This window comes from Orussus abietinus, unplaced genomic scaffold (genome assembly GCF_000612105.2).
Source record: "Orussus abietinus isolate OABI.00-Male unplaced genomic scaffold, Oabi_2.0 scaffold39, whole genome shotgun sequence".
Lineage (NCBI taxonomy): Eukaryota > Metazoa > Arthropoda > Insecta > Hymenoptera > Orussidae > Orussus > Orussus abietinus.
In genome coordinates, this window is record NW_019394554.1 from 84,457 (window position 1) to 104,673 (window position 20,217).

Sequence of the window (20,217 nt, forward strand, 5' to 3'; positions counted from 1 at the left end):
ACTCTTCCTGCAGATCATGGACCACTCGCTGATCTCTTCCGTCCGTGTCCCCTTCAAATTTCTTCAGATCTCCCCGAGTATTTCTAAAACCGTACTTCGGTATCGTACTTCATGGTCACTATAAACACGGTTATCGGTCGGAATGTCAACGACTCGTTGACACGAACCGAATGACAGTCTCCACTTCTTCGGTGGAACTAATCAGCGCTGGGAGTCCTCGCATACTGGGCCACGAAATTCGGTCGGAATCGCAAGATATCGCGGTCTGCGATAATTATGACGTGGGCAGTTCACATCTCGACTCGACTTGGCAACGTGAGCTTTGACAGACGTGGCGAACAGGGCGAGGGAGAATACGGGGAATCGTGGCTGACATACCGAGCTTCGTCCCCGATAGAAACGCTGCTAAATATTCTCCTCCCACGAGACCTCTTCAAATACTTCCGCAAAGCTTCACAGTCCCTACGCACTTCCGTCACGAGGTAAGCTCGACGAAGTCTGGGGAAAATTCACCATCTTGAGCCGCAAAGATCTGCCAATACGACGATCGGTGCGTTCCGCAAGCTCAGGTTCACTAAATGTTAATGACAAGTGACCCCAGGAAGCTTTCGAGATATAAGTTCACGCGAGATTGGGTGAAACTCACTCGTGTCAAAATTCTCACGGGTCTGTCAAATTGACAGAGAACGTTCATCGAGTCATGCGGGGCTGTCACGAGTTCTGCAAGCACAGGCTCACGAAATGTAAATCAGAAGTGATCCAGGGGAGCTTTCGGGATATTAGCTCACTGGTGTTGAATAAATTTCTTGCGGTCTAGTACAAGAACTGTCAAATTGACAGGGTTCACCGAGTCACTGGGGACTGCCTCGGGTTCACAAAATGTAAATGAAAGTGATCCTAGGGGCTTTTGAAATCGAAGCTCACGTGGGGTGGATGAAAGTCACTCGTGTCGAAAGTCTCGCGGTCGAACTCAGGGTCTGTCGCGACGCGGTCTGTCAAATTGACAGGGAGTTCTCGCCGAGGCACTCGGGCGCAAGTCGGCTGCGGCGGGCACCGCAAGCACTGACAGACGTGGTTGTCGAGAGTCGAGAGTCGAGGGTAGAGGAGAGAATACGAGGCGAGGAATCACGGCGAATGTTCAGGAGGGGAGAAGAAGGCAAAGCCGGCCGCCGGGTGCGACCGTTCCGGCGCTATGCTCTCCTTCTCTCGGTGTTCTCCCGGTCTCCTCTCCGGTTCTTCTCGGTCGAGTTCGGGGACGGTACGGAACGGTACGGAACGGTACGGAACGGTACGGAACGGTACGGAACGGTACGGAATGGTACGGAACGGTAGGGAACGATCCGGAACGGTCGACAACGGTCCACAACGGCCCGCACCGAGATGAACGAGGAGAGAATGCTGCGAAATAAATGGATAGACAATAATATAAATATAGTAACAAATAATAAAATGGTACGGAACCTAACCATAGGGTCCTGGACTGTTCCGTACCAATTTTTTATTTGTTACTTTATTTATATCATTGTCTATCCATTTATTTCGCAGCATTCCCTCCTCGTTCATCTCGGTGCGGTGCATTCAGCAGGTAACAAAAACGATTAAAAGAAAGTGTTTCTCAACCCTTGCTCCGGAAACCGTCAACAGGGTACAACGAAAATTCTAAAAATGTTACAAATTCTGCAGAACGCAACTACCTCGTCAGTTAACGAATCAACGTTATTATCTGGTTAAAATAAATACGTATCCATGAATTTCGCCCATACGTCGAGAGAGCTTAGTGTCGAGGAAGCGACTTTCTTCAATTCTATGGTAGTAGCACTGCACAGTTAGTTTATAATCCCAATAATTTCGATTCCGATGGTTTTCGATCTTTTTACCAGGATATGGAGATTACTGTACAACGGTGATTAACTTTTCTTTCTTTTTTCAAGACAACGCACCGATAAAACGCATCTGCGAGGCCTGCGCGTGCCCGAGGTCTGAGAGAAATCGCGACGCAAGCTCTTTGCAAGAAACCTGCAATTCCGTAGCATTTTTATCCCTCGGATCTTTTTATTCGCATGTTCCCAGAGACGAGAGGGAGGCGAGCCGAGCCAGATTTAGGCTGGTTCGAGAAAGGGCCGCGCTTTAGTGCAGACGTGTAAAAAGCGGTACGTGCAGATCGTTCGACTCGCACGGTGGCTGAATGGGATTGCTAGTCAGGACTATTTTGTTTCTCTGGTTCTAGGGACTTTTTGTCACCGCCACTTCCGCCCGAATTTTATAACATATGGGCACTAGCTCGAGAAACACGTGGTTCGGACTTGGACCCAACGTAGATGGGGTGGAACGGCAAACTTTTTCTCGGGTTTTACGATTCTAGCCCGCTTAGGTGTTGCGACACTTAACCGATCGTTTGTGGGAAAATTAGATCGCCGGGTAGTTCCAAACAGGATTTCGAGTTAGCTGGATCCCGACGTGTACTAACGATGAATAATATAACTTAAGCCTCTCCCGGGAACTCGTCTTAGACACGTCGAGTGCTCCGCTCGGCTGCAACGAGAGCGCTCCCTGCGTGATTTCATAGCATTTTTATCGCCTCGTCATTTTTTGTTTTTTTTTTCCCCGTCCTCCCACTTAAGGAGATTCGTATGCGTGGAGAACAAGTCGAGCCAGTTTAGCCACGACTTCGACAAATGGGTGTCGCGAGGCGTATGACCCAGACGTTTAAAAAGCAAATTTATAGATCGTTTAACCTCGGGTCGCGAGGCCACTGTCGATCACATCACTCAAATCTTGGTATAATTATATGAAATCAGACGACAGTTTTCCTCACTTTCTGCGCCAGAGAAATATATCATTCTGTATTTGAGCCCTCGGTGAACACTGTCATTAATTTTCGAGCCATCTCTTGAAGATGTGAATTTAAATTTAAAAATACACCTCCGCGATTTATCTATTTTCAAGCACCTCAAGATTTACTGGCTTGGCTTAAGTCAGATCGATGCGTGCCTCGGACCTATCGAGTGCATCGACCGTGTGCACCGGTGCACTTCGCGTGAATTCCACGCTTTAAGATAGTTTGCATAGCAAGAGGGTAAACCGAAACGGACTGAAGCTAAACAAAAGGATGCCGCCAGCTAGATAGCTTAACTACTTAAAGACTTGAAATAAACCATTTTGACATTAATTTCCGAGCTCGCTGGAGCCTGCCGACACGGTCGAGAATGTTGTAGGAACGAGCTAGCAACGTTCCATCGTTTCGAAACTATATTTACGTTCCCGGTTACGTGGGCAGTCCTTGCGACATTTTACGATAAGAGAGCAACAATATCTGGCCGTTGTCTATACGTGTAGCCGAGATTATTCGTGGGCGCGCTCACGTGTCGCTTTACCTGTTTCCTGAACCGGGTACTCTCGTCGTTTTTCTGCGCGATTTGCACGGTTTTCGCGATTTTTATGCTCTAAAAAGGTTTATACTCAAGGAGGCTGAATCGAGCCGGATTTAGCCCGTCCAACAAAGGGTCGGATGTCGCGTGTCGCTTATCGCGAGTCGGATGGCAAAGCTATTTAAAAACCAAAGGTAGTTCGTTTTTAGTCTCGCGGTTGGCTATAGACTGGCTGCTAGGGCATCAGACTTATGACAAACGGCTAACGACACATCCGATCAATTTTAGAATTGTCTTATATATAGAAAAGATCCGCCGCCCCTGTGTCTGGCGTTTTCAATGTCGTCCCCCGACGTTTGAGCTTCCGACAAAAAAAAAGGGGGGAAAAATTACCTAGATGAACAAACGGCGGTACCGAATTTTTCCCTTAATCTCATTTTGCTCCTTTGTCATTTTGCCTCATTTTTTCCCCGTGGCAGTGACGTCGCAGCTGCGACGCGAAAATAATTGCAGCTCAAAACGACGTTAGTCGCCGATTTACTGCTTGCAACAGTTCAAAGTACGAAAGCAAACGCGCTCGGGGACTGAACATTGCGAAGACAATGAACACTTTGAAGCCGCTATTTTCGGTATTCCGGGCCTACGGCGGTAAAACGAAAGCAGAAGGTCTCGTTGTTCCATGTTCCTCGCGTGAACGGCGCTCCTCCCGCAACTATGTCCTCCTCCACTGGGGTGAAATTCACGCCTCGTCTACACCCTTCCGAGCCATCTCTCACTCTACAACATAATTAAGAATGAAAAACGAACGAACCGAGAATTTTTCCTATTTCCGTAGCGGTAACCTTCACGAGACTTCAAACTCCAGCTTCCAAGTTCCGCTGCGCCAGCTGCACCAACAATAAGCGAAACATGTCCTTTCCCTGGGAATTGATAAAAGAAATAAATTGTTACATTAAAAGCTTAACACTTCCTATGAAAAATTAACAGCGAATGAATATCATTCACAGGGACGAACGAGTCCGCTGATACGTACCACGGTTTTGCGAGGAAACATATTTACTTATAAACTCATCGAATTTTATTACGGTACAACCATATTGCCAATTCTTCCAGTCTTTCACTTTCCGAAGCGTGTCGACTTTTCATTCCACGGCATTTAATCGGTGGGCAATTTAATTAGTTGTCATCCAATATCGTGATTATTTGGTACGCAGATGTTTATAGACATATTTTTATAGGTCAGGAATCAGATCTGTCGGCGCGGTGGCGCCTTTCAGGGAGGACGCCATCATCTGGACCCGGCACGTGACAGGAAGGGAAGCTTCTTGCCGGGGTTTTTGAGCTTCTTCCAGATTCCTGCTCGCATGTGTTTAATGCATATCCGGAGGTAGGAAGGTGCATGCTGCACACGTGATGGTTATTCCGTGATTAGTTACGCCAAGGCGTCGGGTTCGTGCGGCTCGAGCTCGGCGTTAAATACACACGCTAGTTGTCTGTAGGGCGCAGGCGCCTTTGTCCGACACGGCCCTGGTTGCTGCCGAAGCCTGCTCCCGCCTGCTGGCAGCTACTGCAGCCTGCTACCCGATGCGCGCGCACACGTGCCTGCCACATGCGAGTCTTCTCGACGGAGAAGCTCCTTTTCGACGGTCCACATAGAAGAAAACCTCCATAAACCGAACTCCCGACTGAAGCATCGCCACCTCGAGTGAGTTATGGCAAGAGAATAAAGCATTAAGGTGATGTGAAGTGGCGTCAAGTTCTCCGTCGTGAAACTTTTCTCCAAAGTAGGTGTACCGAATCGATTCAAACCTTACAATATAAATACGAAGGCTGAATAAGACCCTGAAATCCATGAAATTAAAATGCTGTAAAAATTTGTTTGTAGATCTTTTAAAAATTTCTCGTGAAACGTGAAATCTCTAGAGTATCGGAACCTTCCTTATGGCCTCCACGTTTAAATTGTAAAGTTTGAAACGACTCGGCACACTCAGTTCGGAGAAAAGTTTCATGATTGACTCTTCGGGTGCCACTTTCACATCCCCTTAATGACGAGTCATTTATAAAAGTCTCTCGAAAAGAGTCCGATTTCCAATCTGTTGTCTCCCTCTCTGCAGGCGACGGCGCTCTCGGGTACCTAGAAGTTCTATGAAGGATCCAACATCTGGCGTGAATTACGATGACTTCTCGATGTACGAAAAAGTTGTCCAAATAGGACCGGACGAAGAGGGGGTTGCTTCTTCTGCGTCTCGTAACCTAACGAGGCGTGAATGACTCGGAAATCCTTTTACGGGGTGTACTGTAAGAAATTATATGGGTCTCTTTATTAGGTATGTAATGAGAAAAAGAGAGGAGGCCGAAGTTCGTGCTACCGAGCGAGCCAGATTGCAATTAAACTTTTTGCAGGGGTGGAGGAATCTCGCGGTTTTTGTCGAGGGTTATGTCACGGATTTAATAAACCCGCGCACACAGGGTTTAACTTGCGTAAAAGGGTTTAACGATATGGTAGGGTCGCTTTAAAACCTAATTTAGTGAGCCTTACAAATGTATGCTCATTGCGCTCATTGGGAATTACGAGCACTACTATATAAATATTTATCGTACACCCTAGTATATATTTATGCTAATTACCACTCGCTGGAAATACTGAAAACCCCTTTATCAGTACATCCCATGTATACCGAAGGGGAACATTCGCATCTAAAGTATTCCGACTTTGGATTTTTCTATATACAGAGGGAGCACGCGATAACTTGCAACAGCCCTGTTCACATAGCACGATATGATAATGGCCTAACCGTATATATTTGCTCTTAGGAAACCGGAGTTGCGGTCTTCGGTGGAGGTGATAACGGCAGATCGCGATTTCTGAAAACATGGGACCACCCGTCACACATATGAGAACCCTTGAACTCAGATTGCAGCCTACAGATCCAGCTAAAAAATAATCAAGTCGCAGGATTTCATTCCTAGATGATAATCCTCGTCGGATAAAACTCGATTTATAAATTAAGTCGTATATATATAAGCACGGCAAATTGAAGCACCAATTGTACCCGCGGTCTGGTCTTTGAAAATTGTTTGAACACGGTACACTTAAACTTAGACCTTCCACCCATGAAATACTCAAGTCACAGGATTTGGTTCCTAGTCTATAATCTTCACAGGATAAAAACCGATACACGTGTATATGTATACATATATAAAAACACTTCAAATTGAAGCACCGATTACGAATTGCACGCACACGCGGTGCGGTCAAGCGCCGATTAGGAATTGTTCGGGCACGGCACACTTGAACCCAGATTACAGGAGTGAATTTAACAATTGGCCGATTAATGAATTAGACGGACCGAGGCCAATAGAGCGTCTTGGACGGACCCGAGTGTTGGCAGCCGCCGATTGGTAGCGACTGGTAGCGGCCCAAGGTCTCGGCCTCTTTGGTCTCTCCTTGGTAGCGAGCGAAAGTGACACTGGAGCGATCTCTCCCGCGGCTCGCCGAGTTTTCCCCGTATCGTCGGACTATCCGTGACGTGTCTCGGATACATAAGCCGGACCTGCTCCTCGTATTCGGATCCGTGCCCGTCAAATATCTACGTTCGCGAGCTAATCGCGTTTCCTTGGTGCGCGAGTAGCGATACCGGACAGCGCGGACCTACAGATGTTGGAATTAATTTCCCGGCGTACTTGGCGTGGAAACGCTGCACCTCGGCGCTCGGCATTAGCATATCGCGAGTGCGCCGTGAATATTCATACGCCATACGGAAACGAGTACTCGAGGTCCGCCGACACGACTGGGCATCACGATACTTTATTCGGATTGCGGAACTCGGCTCGTATAGGTATACAATAGGGCTCCACATGTTAAACAATAATCCTTGTATAGAACTACCCGGAGATAAACTCGTTTGCTCCGTGTCGTCCCCATATTGCGCTCATACGTAACTCCTGTAACTCTTGTTTTCTCGCGTATCTCCCGAGGTGAGATACAAGCGTAGCTTGAATTTAAGTCCATGTATTACTTTCTGGAACGCTTAGATTGATACATTGTAGACGATATGGTGCCAATATGGGCGAATCGATCGCGGGAGAGACGCTTGATCCCTGTCGCTATCGCCCCTATCGTTCCTCTCGTCCCTATCGTCCCATCATCCTTATCATTCCTATTATCCCCAGCATCCCTGATTTTCTTTCCAAACCTAATACCCTTCGAAACGACTCGCTCGCATCGCTCTATCGGACTCGCGTCCCTTTAAACTCGCTAAGGGTCGGTCCGAACCATCATGGACCATCTCGGACCTCGTGGCGTTCGCGTTCGAACTGCGCAGCTCCGGATTTAACGACTGGACGAATCGACGCGTCGGCGGTGGTCGCGCGCCGCACCTTCCCGGGAACCGGGACTTCCCGGGCCTCGTCAGAGCGATTCGAGCGATTCGCGAGCCAGCACCACCGACGCATTCCTCGCCCGAGACTCTATCCCGCGGGATTCCTCCTTGCAGTGGCAACAGGTGCGAGCCGTGACCCACTCGTGACCCAGTCGTGACCTACTCGAGACCACCGAGGCACCAGGTCCTGTCCAGGTGAAGGCCCAACCAAGCATGAGCGTCGACGACATCTTGAACTACAAGCCCGACGAGAACGAGGACTTCTACGCCCTTCTCGGATGCGACGAGTCGGCTTCGGTGAGACTCCTCTTTTTGACTATCCATTAATGTTCCACGGTACGGAAAAATGCATTCATGGACTTGAAGGATGCTAAGCGACGATTCCGAGGATTCTTCTAGGAGAGACGCAGGATCTTCGGAGACGGTGCCTCGAAAATACTCTCAGACTCGTTCAAGGACCTGTTGGGGAACGAAGTTTCGATTAGTCCTTTTGTAGGTGGATTTTTATTTAAAGATGGGAGATGAAGTTCGGGTTGTTGAACAGTTTTTCGTGGGTTGTTGAGGGATCCGAAGAGGTGGCGATTTTGTGGAGGAGGCTTGATTAAGGGGCGATTGTTCGACGTACCCGAAGAGAGGTTTCTTTTTTTCGAGGAGGTGGTTCGAGGATTATGTAGAGTGGCTTTCTACATCTCGAGGGCTAGAATGTACCTGTATAGGATGTTTAGGATCGATGACGAGATGAGTTGGCGGTGGTACCTACATGACGTGGTCCAAGGATGGGCTGCAGGGCGAATCTGGCATACATTTCGGGGATTTCCTTTTTACGGACGGACTGGAGTTAGGTTCTGTGAGGCGGCTGTATGAAAAACCTTTTTATAAACGCCGCTCGTTACATTTCGAGGGCTTGGATGCAGCTGTATAGGCTATCAGGCTCTTTAGGGGTCAAGGGATCGATGCGTTAGCGGACGGCATGACGCGGTCCGAGGCTCGATTGCGAGATGAATCTGGAAGAAATTTTAGGAATACTTTATTACTCTTTATTCTCTTGCAAGACTACTTCTTTATAGATCAATTTGTACGAGGATTCTTCCAGTACGAGTGCTCGGGATTCGCTTTCGTAGACTGCTTGAAAAGTGGGGGATCGATGAGGAAAGTCCTCGTGACTACGTAACTACGACATTCCGTGGCAGGAAATTGTTCGAGGATAACCTTTCGACGATCGAATTTCCTTGAGGAAAATCTTGACAATTTTTTCGGGAATCGTAGTTGTCGCATTTGGGACTGCCGCGATTGCCACGACCACGAGTCTAGAAATTGGTAACGTGACAAATCTCACGAGAGCCCGAACCTTGGTTAAAATCGCATAAAAGTGTCCCGAAGCGGATAAATACGTTTTTATGTGACCTTTTTACTCTCCGAGTGACGTGTCTCGATACTCGGTTGTTAAGCAACTCTGTTATGCATGCACACGAGCAATGTCTGGAGCACATTTCAAGGATCGATTGTTAAACGCCCTCCAGACGACGTACACGAAATTGGAAATCCTACTTTTTCCGATAAATTTAACGCTACCCTCTTAAAAGTTTATATATGTATTCGGCGTGAAACTCTGCCGAGTTTCTTCATTCTTAAACGTTGATTATAGACTTTTGACAATGATGCCGTGAAGAAAAATATTAATCAGCTCCAGTCAGCTGATTGGACTCCACGTGAACGTTCTTGTACACATTCTTGAAGTTTACTTCGAGCCACTTCTTCGGGATCAATAAAAGCATGCTCCACGGAAACACGTTTTCACAAACTTCTCCGAAGAGTTGGAAGATCGATGACGTGCTCGGTTTCTCGAGTATTCGTGACGTTTCTCAAGCCCCGGATATATATCTGAACTTTGACACTTCGGGGAAAACTCTCGGAGGGAAGTAGTCAGGCCTTTATCAGTGCAGCTGATAAGTAATTGAATGCCTTGGGCTACTCTGTATCCTCCCAAGAGGTTTAATTGCCAGCTTTTCGCAGAATCCTCCAGCGATATAACTGCAAAGGAACGTTGATTGCAGATTATTCATCCGAATCGGGAAATATTAACGCATTAACTAATAAATAGATAATACTCGCTACAGAAGCAGCCAAATATCTTCTGACTTAACAACTTCGTCTTCTGCAACCTGTCCTCCCTGTAAATATTGACTAGAGAGTAAATCGGAACATCTGCGTGGATTGTTGAACCCCACAGGGCTCACCAACGGACCCATTTACTCCTTTCGATTAGATTGTCCATTGCTCTCCGACTTTTGACCTCGCACAATACCACGATTAGACGGACACGAGGTCTGCGTGTAAACCCTCGGGTCGCGAGTTCGCGTCTCGTAACGCCGCCGAATGGTCCCGGGGAATTTTAAACCGTCAATTGCGACGAAACGTGACCGGATCGCCGGGGTTATCCTGGATGGCTTCAATTCGCGTCTAGCGAGAAAATGGACCACTCATGATGATTTATTTACGCCGCCAGTCTCGCCGACAGTCCTGAGAACGGTCTTTTATCTCGCAGGTTGAACAAATTACGGCGGAGTACAAGGTCCTCGCTCTCCAGTACCACCCCGACAAGAACGAGGGGAACAAAGAGGCCGAGGAGAAGTTCCAGCGTCTGAAGGTAAGACCCTCGACTTAACAAAGATGGACGTTAATTTCCCCGTCACGTACCGATTAACATCGGCTCCCGCCGTCTTCTCGCGCCTGCATTTGCAGAATGCCAAGGAAATTCTCTGCGATCCGGAGAAGAGGATTAATTACGATAAATGGCGACGCAGCGGTATAGCGATCAGCTACAAGCAGTGGCTGGGCATGAAAGAACACGTCCATCAGGTAAAGAATATCTTTTTCAATTTTCGTTGACCCGGCCAACGTGGCCGGTCCACATTTCTTTTTTTCCCCCCTTTTTTCGTTCCTCGCTCCGACGAGCAACGGTCGATAATTCCCGGTCGTCTTCTTTTTCTCCCTCGGCGGTCGATAACCAGTCGATGCACTGGAGCACGCCGAAGACAAAGGACAGGATGCTGCCCGGTACCAGCGAGAGTTCCCCAGGTCACGGTAAGGAACGTAAACCGACGACGGGTGCCAACGCCCACAGGAGGGCCTCCGAGGGTGGGTCCAATATCCATTATGGAGCTCGGCGAGACCTCAACTGGGACTCGGAAGCTCTCAGCGAAGTCCTCAGCAAGTTCCGCAACTACGAGATTTAAGAGTCCCATTAGTCGTTCCACCCGAAAGACACGGGGATGTACCGTTGCCCTTCCGCGCGAATCACCAACTTGTACGTGTTTCCTTCGAAAGTACCTACGTACCTGCATACGTACACGTCCATGCCCGTATCTCTACCTGCACTTGGAAGAAACAAAATTGGACCAGCGATAACGAGCCTTATTTCGGTGACCAGTATTTTCTACTCCTCGTTTACGAGATTCGGTTGCTTTTCTCAAGATTCTCCTCACTCCAGATGCGATTAGGGTTCGCCTAGGTACCATTCGGTTCGTCCCGTAAGCACCTGCAAAATCGCATTGAAAAAAGAAATTCATTAAGATGTACTTATGTTACGGTAATGAGCATGAATTAGTCATCGGCTGGATATTCGGAAGGAATTTATCCACGCCGGAATGGTTCGTTTGGTTATGGAGAGAGCATTTATTAGAGTAGTTTTCCTTATCTATGAAGGAGGAGCGTATGTGCGAGACTCTAAATCAAAAAACAAATGTATATATATATACAGAATTCGAGGAGGAATATTTTAACGCGCTGATCGCTCGACAAAACTGTCGGCCGCTTAATTAATGAACGTTTACCGAATGAGATGGACAACAAATTATATACATATATATTATCGGGAAGAAATATCCTTCCTTTTCGAATTTTCATTCTTCCTTTTTTTTTTCTTTTTTATTTCACGCAAGTACCGAGAGAGTTGCATCGCCTCTAACGTGTAGTATGTGTCTACGTGTATACGTATACGTACGTCTTGAGGATATTAATACGTATACTTTTCCGCGTTTGAAATCCGAATTTCCGGGAACGAGAGTTTCTATTTTTTAAATTATAAACGACTCGTGCTCGGCCCAAAATCCTTCGGTACTGTGAAAGGTATATTTTTATAAGTAAATGGAAAACTCTTCCTTATTGCGACGAGCATTGCATTCGGTCGAATGGTAACAATGGTTTCGACCAAAAGTCTCTTGATTCACATATCAGCACGATGCTCCGGCTGAGCTGACAAAGTGTTATCGCAGCCAATTTGTCCTCTCTCTTTTTCTTTTTTGGCGTAAAAATGCCCAGGAACACTTCTTGCAACTTAACGACCTACGTATCGAGCTTACTGCCCGACCTTGTCAATTGTCCCTGTTAAGTCGTGAAAGGACGCCATCGGCACTAGATTTTCGGTGAAAGAGAGAAAATCGAAAAATCCTCCCACCTGTACACTGTAAAATATCCGGCATTGTAACCATCATCATCCGACCTAAGGCCAAACCATTTGGTGGCGAGTCTTTCGTCGATCCGCGTATATCCTACAATAATTTATAAAAAGAAAATTACATTAAATGGCTTGGACTCGGACTTTTTTTTACTCTGCATCGATAACGGCGCTAGTCTTTCCAGAGATCGTTACTAGCGATTTAAAGGGAATAAGCGGATACTGGAAAAAACCTCATTTTCGAGTGACTAATAAAAGCAAAAAATCTTTCGCCTTGACGCGAGGGTGAAGAAAAAACGGCGAAACGGAACCGCTAGATCGTGAATACCTTCTATACAAAATGTTGGAAAATGAGAGGCAGGATTATTCGGGAGGTGTATTGAGCGCACGTTTAATGGGTCTCTATTTTAGTACACTAGAAACTCAGCTGAGACCGTGAATGTTATATAAAATATGACACGTATAAAAAGCCCCGTTAAAAGTGTGCGTAATATATTTTTTTAATAGTCTTGCAGTTCCTCCATTTGTAACTGTTAGCGCTTCCCTGAATTGTCCCCCGGTGTAAGTATCGTGAGAATTTTTAATGTGGTTTCCTTCAAGAACACAGAGACGATAAGTTGCCAATTCAAAGACGGAAGATTTGTCGATACGAGGAATTAATTTAACCAATAGGAGAAATTAATAATCGACGCTTAAGAACTGTCTTTGCGATGGTGGATTATCCTTCTCCATGCGGTTGCAACTACGATCTATGGTATACAGTTTATGCGTAATGACCCGTCTGCAACAATTATGCAAGATTTAATTTAAAGCAATGTACCCCCAACCTCGTCAACGACTCCGTCGCGCGAACGTCATCAATGTCCGTCATGAATGATTTTTGAGGTGCGAGATAACTGTGTGACGCATCTAATTTCATGAATCGACGCACAGGCGATCCCGAAGTCCGAGTTCGACTGTGACTTTGAATCCCGAGCAAGGTATCTGATAGTTTTTTGTTAATAATTGAAGTACTGCAAGGAGAAGGTGAGCAAATTGCGTTTGGTCGTTTCGAAATGAATACGTTGAAAAAAAGTTCATCCCGATTCAAAAATAGGTTAGGGGCGGTGTCGAAGATGAGCGCTTGCTCAAAAAGGATTAGGAAAGTGACGGACAATGAGCGCGACTTCCTCGTCTTCGCGACGTCTGTACCTGTAAATGTGTACCTGTACCCACGTCGTATGTACCTGTCGCCTGTTACCATCGTAGATAATTTGGCAGAAACAAAATCTCGAAAAAGGGAAAAGTATGTTATACCTCCGCTCGGACCAGCCGATCGTTGTTTTCATGTGCGCGACTACTCCACGTATTTACAGCACGCCGGTAGACATATCCGACGACGCATGTAACTGTCTACCTTTCAATGCGACTCAATAAATGTAATATGTTGAGAAGGCTCGTTGAAATTTCAGAAAGTCTGTTTCACCACGAGATAACCCCTGTCGATTCCTATCGATTCAGGAACTTCAATTATACCAGTGGGATAAGAAAGCAGTGGTCGGTACGTACAATTATTTTATTTCGAACCGATTTGACATCACCCATCGAAATAAGTCGATTATATACGATAAAAATTAAGTCAGGCTTGGAGCATGCGTGACATACAAAACAAGATGGTATTATCGTTTGAGTACGTGGTTTTTTATAATATAAAAAGCTTGCGAAAATAATCGGAAAGTGTTCATATGTGTTTTCGAAACACCATGAAATTATGGGCGGAGCCCTTTTTGTGGGCTGAACAATCAAACCTACGAGCAGCAAACATGCGCCTCTGATTTTGACGTCATTTGAGATGTAAGTTGTTATATAAAACATGATGTTGCACTTATATTGACACACTTGGTACTGTAACTGGTACCAAATCGTCATCATTCCACATTTTGCCTCACTGTACTCCTATGTTTGAGCTCAAATTGAAACGAGAGGTCTCTCTACAACTTCAACGGGATAAATTACAGTGATTCATGAGAATGTCGGTGATTGAATTGTTTTGTAAAGTATCATCCTGATATTGAGATCAGGATTAAATATTATACAAAATTATAATTTAATGGATGAACGACTTTACATTCTGTTCTTTCGGTAGCTTCCTCAGCTTTCAATAATTAATGAGATCTTAGATTTCCACCACAGACCTATCATTGTGTTTACACATTATGCTCAGGTACATTCGCTTTTAATTTATCCCATCTAATTCAGAAAGATCTCCGCCCATGGCTTTCCAAAAAGCTGTAACTAATTGTTCCGCTGCAACCCTTCTTTGATTTGCTGGCAGAGAAGCCGCTCGTTCTTTCATAGCCATTAATTGACCGAAAAGTTCACCAAAATCGGTATTATCTCCACCCATAATGCCATCTGGAACAGTGGCACTTGAAACTCATTGATACAGTCTCCTAACTTTATCATATTATATATAAAAATAAACACTTATTACCTAAAATATGATCCACTTGCAAGGATTCGCTACTGTCATGCCCATTACCTAAGCAAATACTTCTAAACTGGTCTCCGACTCGGTTAAGTTCCACAGATGATTCCTGAGATAATGAGGGACGATCTGCCGAGAATTATTATCTCAGAATCCTGATTCCTTTTCTCACAGTTGTTATGTAATGCTACGAGGTATGAATTCAAAACCTTTAAGAATCATATTGGACCATGTGTGTGCAGTAAGCGCTTCTATGATTCTGTCTAATCCACAAGTATCGCGATCGTCATATGCATCTGTTGTTTCGTTGCAACCTGCATCATCCAAAGTCACCAACTCGATCTTACGAAGCGTGCACCATTCTACCACTGTGAATACACATGAAGGATAACTGCTGCAGATTCCTCTGGTTACAGAAAACATATCCTCTTACCTTTGTCTCGAAGAACTCCGTTAGGAATCGAACTGCACGCAAGTATGTGAACATCAGCCTCATTCAGAGAAGCTATCATTGGAATCCACTGATCCAAATCGCATGCCTCTTTATCCTGAATTATTTTAAAATGAAATAATAATACTAATTGATATTTCTGTTCTAATAACAATTAAATATATACGTATTACACCAATTCCTCACCGCTTCTGGTTCATGATATACAATCAGTGCTTCCACGTTCTCAGCATCGACTTCAATACTTGTATTTTGCAAAGCGCATAATAAAACTTTTGCCGTGTAGTATTTATTATCTATATTCCAAATGTAATATTCAGTTTCATGCTGAACTGACAGTCTGTCAGACCCAATACCTAAACAAAATATTGTTAGTATGGACATTACAAATCTTCCTTGCCAGAGTCAATCAATATGTTTACTCACTTTGGGCAATTTCGCTTGCTTTCCCAGGGATGCTACTCACAATTAGCACACGTGGTAAATCCATCGTTGTTTCTTTAGAGCGTAAATCCAATTAAGGTACACAATTGTTCATTAACGCCAAGGTAAAAAAGATCCATTGACTGAATCAACCAAAGCTAACGCAAGAAATCACTTTTTCGAGTCTGCGATAATCTTATAGCATACCTAAAACCAAATTAATCATTTAATTGAAAATCTATCATTCATTAAACATTTACAACAATTCCAATTACAGTACCTAGTCCAGCTGTGTCAATTTACGTATAATCTTGCCCCCAGCTAACCTCTATTTTCTCAATCCTGTTTAATCTGAGAGTAGCAAACAATTTGATAGCAAATGCACACGCTCAATATTTTGTAACTATCAACGAGCCACCTAGCGGCCCGCCACCTAAACTGTTCCACATTCAGCATTGCTACCAGGATTGTGTAAATAAAATACCCTAGGTAATTTACGTACCTTTTTACAATAAATTACTAGGTATTTACTTTATTTTAATACCCACCTCTGATAAACACACCGCGGTAACACAAAATCATGTATACATACTACCTTACATCGATTTTATATTTGCTATTGATAAATGTTGTGTCAACATCATTTTATACCAACGTTATCAATTCAAATAGTGGCGCTATTTCTAGGCAACTAAACTGAAGACCTTACTTTTTATTCCAAAATCTTTAAAGAATGAATAACACTAGAGCACGTTTGAATTCATCGGTGTAAATGAATCTGCGAATATCTTTCCCACTGTTCTGCATGACGTCACTGGCTGCAGCTTATTTATAAAATTTCTCCACTCTTGTACTTTGAACTTACTACCTGTAAATTCCGTATATCACGGAAGACTGAAGTCATCATCGCCGGTAAAGTTTCATCAACATTTATTAAAAATATACATTTTTAATAGAACCAATGCAACTCGTATCGCACGTTAGAAACGATATTTCATCTGCGCTATTCCGCGATATCAAAAAAATGATGCTAAAATTTCGCCGAAATCAATTCCTGAATCACGAATTTGAGATCTTACTCGTTATTTCTTAATACAGAGACTTAAGAATTTCGATCATTATTTTAAAATATATTCTGGAATTCATCGAACTATTTATATCTTTATCAATCATATTCCTGTATTACGAATATACATTGTTTGTAATGACGTGTCGTTCGTGATCTTTTTGTAAAAAATATAGAATACGAAGGTGTTGATACTCATTATTGTGATTTCATGGATTTTTTATATTGTACTTACTAGTGTACGTAATCTTATAATAACTTTGGCAAATTAATTTGTTTTTTATGGTTAAAAATAGAAATGGGTGTGTTCTCGTTGCATTATCCCCACCTGTGTATCTTGTAATCATTTGATTTCAGTTACTCGAATACAAGGATCTAAAACCAAAAACAATGAGTCTACAGTGGACATTAATAGCTGGGTTTCTCTATGCAGAGATCTTTATTGTTCTCCTACTAGTACTTCCAGTAGCTTCTCCAAAGAGATGGCAAAAACTGTTCAGATCGAGATTTCTTCAAAGCTTAAGCAATCAGGCATCAATTTATTTCTTAGTACTACTTGCCGTTTTGATTCTGTTTCTGTTGGATGCTATTAGAGAAATGCGCAAATATTCTAACGTTGAAACTGGGGAACATGCTCATTTGGATGCTGAGATGCAAGGTATGCGGTTGTCGTTCTTAACTTCTTATTACTGACACAACTATATAACCTTATTATTTTAGGTAATATGAGATTGTTCAGAGCCCAACGAAACTTTTACATTTCTGGATTTTCACTTTTCCTATGCCTCGTTATTCGTCGACTGGTAATCTTGATCTCAGCACAAGCTACTTTATTGGCCCAAAGTGAGGCCGCAATGCGTCAGGCTCAATCCGCCACCACCACGGCAAGAACTCTTCTGTCTCAGAAAGGAGAGAGTGCACAAAATGATTCCAATGAGGCACACGATAAGGCTGTCTCCGAACTGAAGAATCAAATTAAAGAACTGGAATCTAAAGTTAATGAGTTGGAGAATGAATTGACAAAGGAAAAGAAGGACAAAGAAGCCATTAAATCACAAGCAGCATCTCTGGCTAAAGAATATGACCGCTTGAGTGAAGAACACGTGAAACAGGGACACTCGAGTGGTGATAAGAAAAGTGATTAAATCTTCGAATTCTTCCATTTTACTTATTTTGAATGAAGTTTCACCTATGATTCCTGTTGAGGTTTTCCATCTTATTGTGAGGTTTCACGTTGTATAGATTTATTACATATGAGTTAACATTATTATCACCTCATATTTATACCTGCTACTAGGATTTTATATACAGTAAATGATATATCAACTTAATACACTTTTATTCTTGGTTTACACTATAACCTCCTCTTTGTAATATTCATTAATGCAGAATCCGGTGTATTTTACTGCTTATAGAAGTAGAATTGCACTATCTGATAAGAAAATAAGAGGTACGAAACATTTTCAAATATCAATACTGTCTACTGGTTGACTTCTATTTTTAATGAAGGTGCCTTTTAAATACGAGTGTTTTTTTCTGGGATGCTCGGATCGCAACATTGCTCTTGTCAGTTAAATTTATAAGACAGAAAATTCAAAATAATGAGAGGTATTGTATGTATTCATCTTCATCTTGTTTACACATTTCATTTTTCTCACGTGTCATTAAAATAATGATTATGTCAGATTTTTGTAACCGTACTATTAGCTCCATATGTTGTAAAGGTTGTATAAAGAAGTGTCAGGAGTATATTGAAAGTGAAAAATAAATCATCAAATAAATCTTCCTAAAAGTTCTTTTCTTACTGTATGAATGAGATGTTCAAATGGATTAGCTCGACATATTAGTGAGTACGAAGACCTTTTAGAGTATTTTTAATTCTTATGATACATAACAATATACACTAAATGTATACAGCAATAACAATTTTTACATTGTATAAAGCCATCTCAGTTAACCATTGTTATAGCTCCCACTTTAGGACAGGCCTGCGATTCAGTATATAGAATCATGGGTACGTTTCAACACAAATGACTCCGTATAAATCCTTAAATTAGAGCATAATTTATTGGGAACTAAATAATTAATTTCTGCATAGGAACACAGAATTTCAGCATTGCTATGAATATCAAACGATGTATTAGCAGCGCGCAGCAATTAAACGGGCGCGCCGTTGGTCAACACAGTTTGAAAATTCCTCTACTAACTCGGAACACTTAAGAATCTCTTTTGGGTGATCTTGATAACATTTGAGGACTTTTTGACTATTCTCTGTGCAAGGTACAGCCGAATACTTTGCTATAGCTTCCCTTTTTCCTAAATTAAAATGAAAAATGTAACATGTTTCATTAAACTCTTACCATGCATTATTATCATTGATTAATTAATTCTAAAGGAAAAATAAGTATAAGTAAAGAATTGTTTTCCAAAGCCATCATTAAAATAAATTATTTTGAATGTTTCATAAAACAAGGTTACAGAGTCAAAATGGAATGACATCAATTTAAAAAAACATCCAAATTTAACTCTCATTTCACAAATTACCTGCTGGAGTAGAATATTCTTCCACTGCTCTCTTGTATTCATCCTCCAAGATTTTATTGATTTTTTCATGATTCTTTTGTAGATTCCGTAAGCGATTTCTCCAATATGCTTCTTGATCTTCTATTTCTCTTTGTTTAGATTGTTGCATTTGAAGAGCAGATATAGTAAATCCTGGATATTGAGTTGGATAAGGTGGTACTTCGCCAGAAGGCGGAGGAGCAAAATTCCTTTCAGGAAGAGGAGCAGCCAGTGTAAATGACGTTCCTACTTCCGCAGTATCAGTGGCAGCTACATTTGCAGCAGTTTCACCACTGCCCTGTAAACGTTCTACGATGGCAGTGGACAGCTTAATGACACCAACCTCCTCTTTATTAGGAATGGTTAACTTGCGAGTACTAGAACTGGCACCCATCTTCCCAACCTAAATTATTAAAAAAAAAACTGTATAAATTTCGTAACAGAACCTCATTGACAAAAACAATCTGGATTCAGATTCAATTCATAAAAGTGTGGTTATGACACAATTTACCAGCAGTCCTCAAATTAAGAGCAATCGTTGCCCACCTCAGTGAAGTTACATAAATATTTCAATATATTTACTGTCAGACGGAGCAGTAGGTCAATTGTTAATGCCTTCATACAGGAATGTATGTATGCACATACCTCGCAATGAAGTCACACAACAGGGCTCACTCTCACAAGAAATTTCCTGAGTGTGCGAACAACAGTTGATAAGTGTGATAAATGGACTAACTATTTATAAAGACAGCGACTTCCGACTGTGAAAAAATGTATGTTGAATCACTTCATTATATATATTGTATTATAAACAAAGGATGTATCTAGCATATGAAGTAATATAGAAATAGAAAGATAATTTTTCTACTACATCGAAAACTACATCAGGTGGTAAGTGCGTTAGCCGTCTACATTCTCCACCAGAGGACAGCACAGGACATTGCATGACCCTGCCCGTGAACAATCTCCCAACTCATCTCTGTCGAATACGCCGGGCTCACTCCGGCAACGTCCTACATTTATGAGGATTCACCCAATCCGT

The 20,217-nt window shown here is 43.1% G+C and overlaps 4 protein-coding genes across 10 annotated transcripts; 2 read left to right on the plus strand and 2 right to left on the minus strand.

Annotated features, from left to right (window-relative positions):
• Nucleotides 1–397: 397 nt before the first annotated feature.
• On the plus strand, nt 398–13,639 carry LOC105697579 (J domain-containing protein). Of its 5 annotated transcripts, none has more exons than XM_023432688.1 (8): nt 398–482; nt 4,607–4,755; nt 4,868–5,073; nt 5,483–7,207; nt 7,865–8,047; nt 10,296–10,397; nt 10,493–10,609; nt 10,762–13,639. In XM_023432688.1, exons 5-8 carry the CDS (start codon nt 7,964–7,966, stop codon nt 10,984–10,986), a joined length of 528 nt encoding a protein of 175 aa, XP_023288456.1. In that variant the 5' UTR covers nt 398–482; nt 4,607–4,755; nt 4,868–5,073; nt 5,483–7,207; nt 7,865–7,963; the 3' UTR covers nt 10,987–13,639. The 5 variants fall into 5 exon arrangements, 3 of the variants coding, with proteins under 3 accessions (XP_023288456.1, XP_023288457.1, XP_023288455.1); XM_023432689.1 differs by lacking the exon at nt 398–482 and having other exon boundaries at nt 4,094–4,755; nt 5,483–5,695; nt 6,183–7,207; XM_023432687.1 differs by lacking the exon at nt 398–482 and having other exon boundaries at nt 4,094–4,755.
• Nucleotides 13,640–13,743: 104 nt separating this feature from the next.
• Nucleotides 13,744–15,910, minus strand: LOC105697577 (alpha- and gamma-adaptin-binding protein p34). The gene is made up of 7 exons (XM_012421017.1): nt 15,828–15,910; nt 15,551–15,754; nt 15,311–15,480; nt 15,107–15,221; nt 14,883–15,041; nt 14,680–14,802; nt 13,744–14,600 (listed from the first exon to the last, which is right to left on the minus strand). Exons 2-7 carry the CDS (start codon nt 15,612–15,614, stop codon nt 14,422–14,424), a joined length of 810 nt encoding a protein of 269 aa, XP_012276440.1. The 5' UTR covers nt 15,615–15,754; nt 15,828–15,910; the 3' UTR covers nt 13,744–14,421.
• Nucleotides 15,911–16,266: 356 nt separating this feature from the next.
• Nucleotides 16,267–18,399, plus strand: LOC105697736 (B-cell receptor-associated protein 31). The gene is made up of 3 exons (XM_012421350.2): nt 16,267–16,459; nt 16,971–17,271; nt 17,334–18,399. The coding sequence occupies exons 2-3, from the start codon at nt 17,004–17,006 to the stop codon at nt 17,756–17,758; spliced, it is 693 nt and encodes a 230-aa protein (XP_012276773.1). The 5' UTR covers nt 16,267–16,459; nt 16,971–17,003; the 3' UTR covers nt 17,759–18,399.
• A 61-nt stretch (nt 18,400–18,460) lies between these two features.
• LOC105697737 lies at nt 18,461–20,045 on the minus strand. 3 transcript variants are annotated; one of them, XM_012421352.2, is made up of 3 exons: nt 19,687–19,813; nt 19,158–19,578; nt 18,461–18,929 (listed from the first exon to the last, which is right to left on the minus strand). In XM_012421352.2, the coding sequence occupies exons 2-3, from the start codon at nt 19,567–19,569 to the stop codon at nt 18,754–18,756; spliced, it is 588 nt and encodes a 195-aa protein (XP_012276775.1). In that variant the 5' UTR covers nt 19,570–19,578; nt 19,687–19,813; the 3' UTR covers nt 18,461–18,753. The 3 variants fall into 3 exon arrangements, with proteins under 3 accessions (XP_012276775.1, XP_012276776.1, XP_012276774.1); XM_012421353.2 differs by lacking the exon at nt 19,687–19,813 and adding an exon at nt 19,821–20,045 and having other exon boundaries at nt 18,471–18,929; XM_012421351.1 differs by having other exon boundaries at nt 18,471–18,929; nt 19,758–19,825.
• Nucleotides 20,046–20,217: the final 172 nt, after the last annotated feature.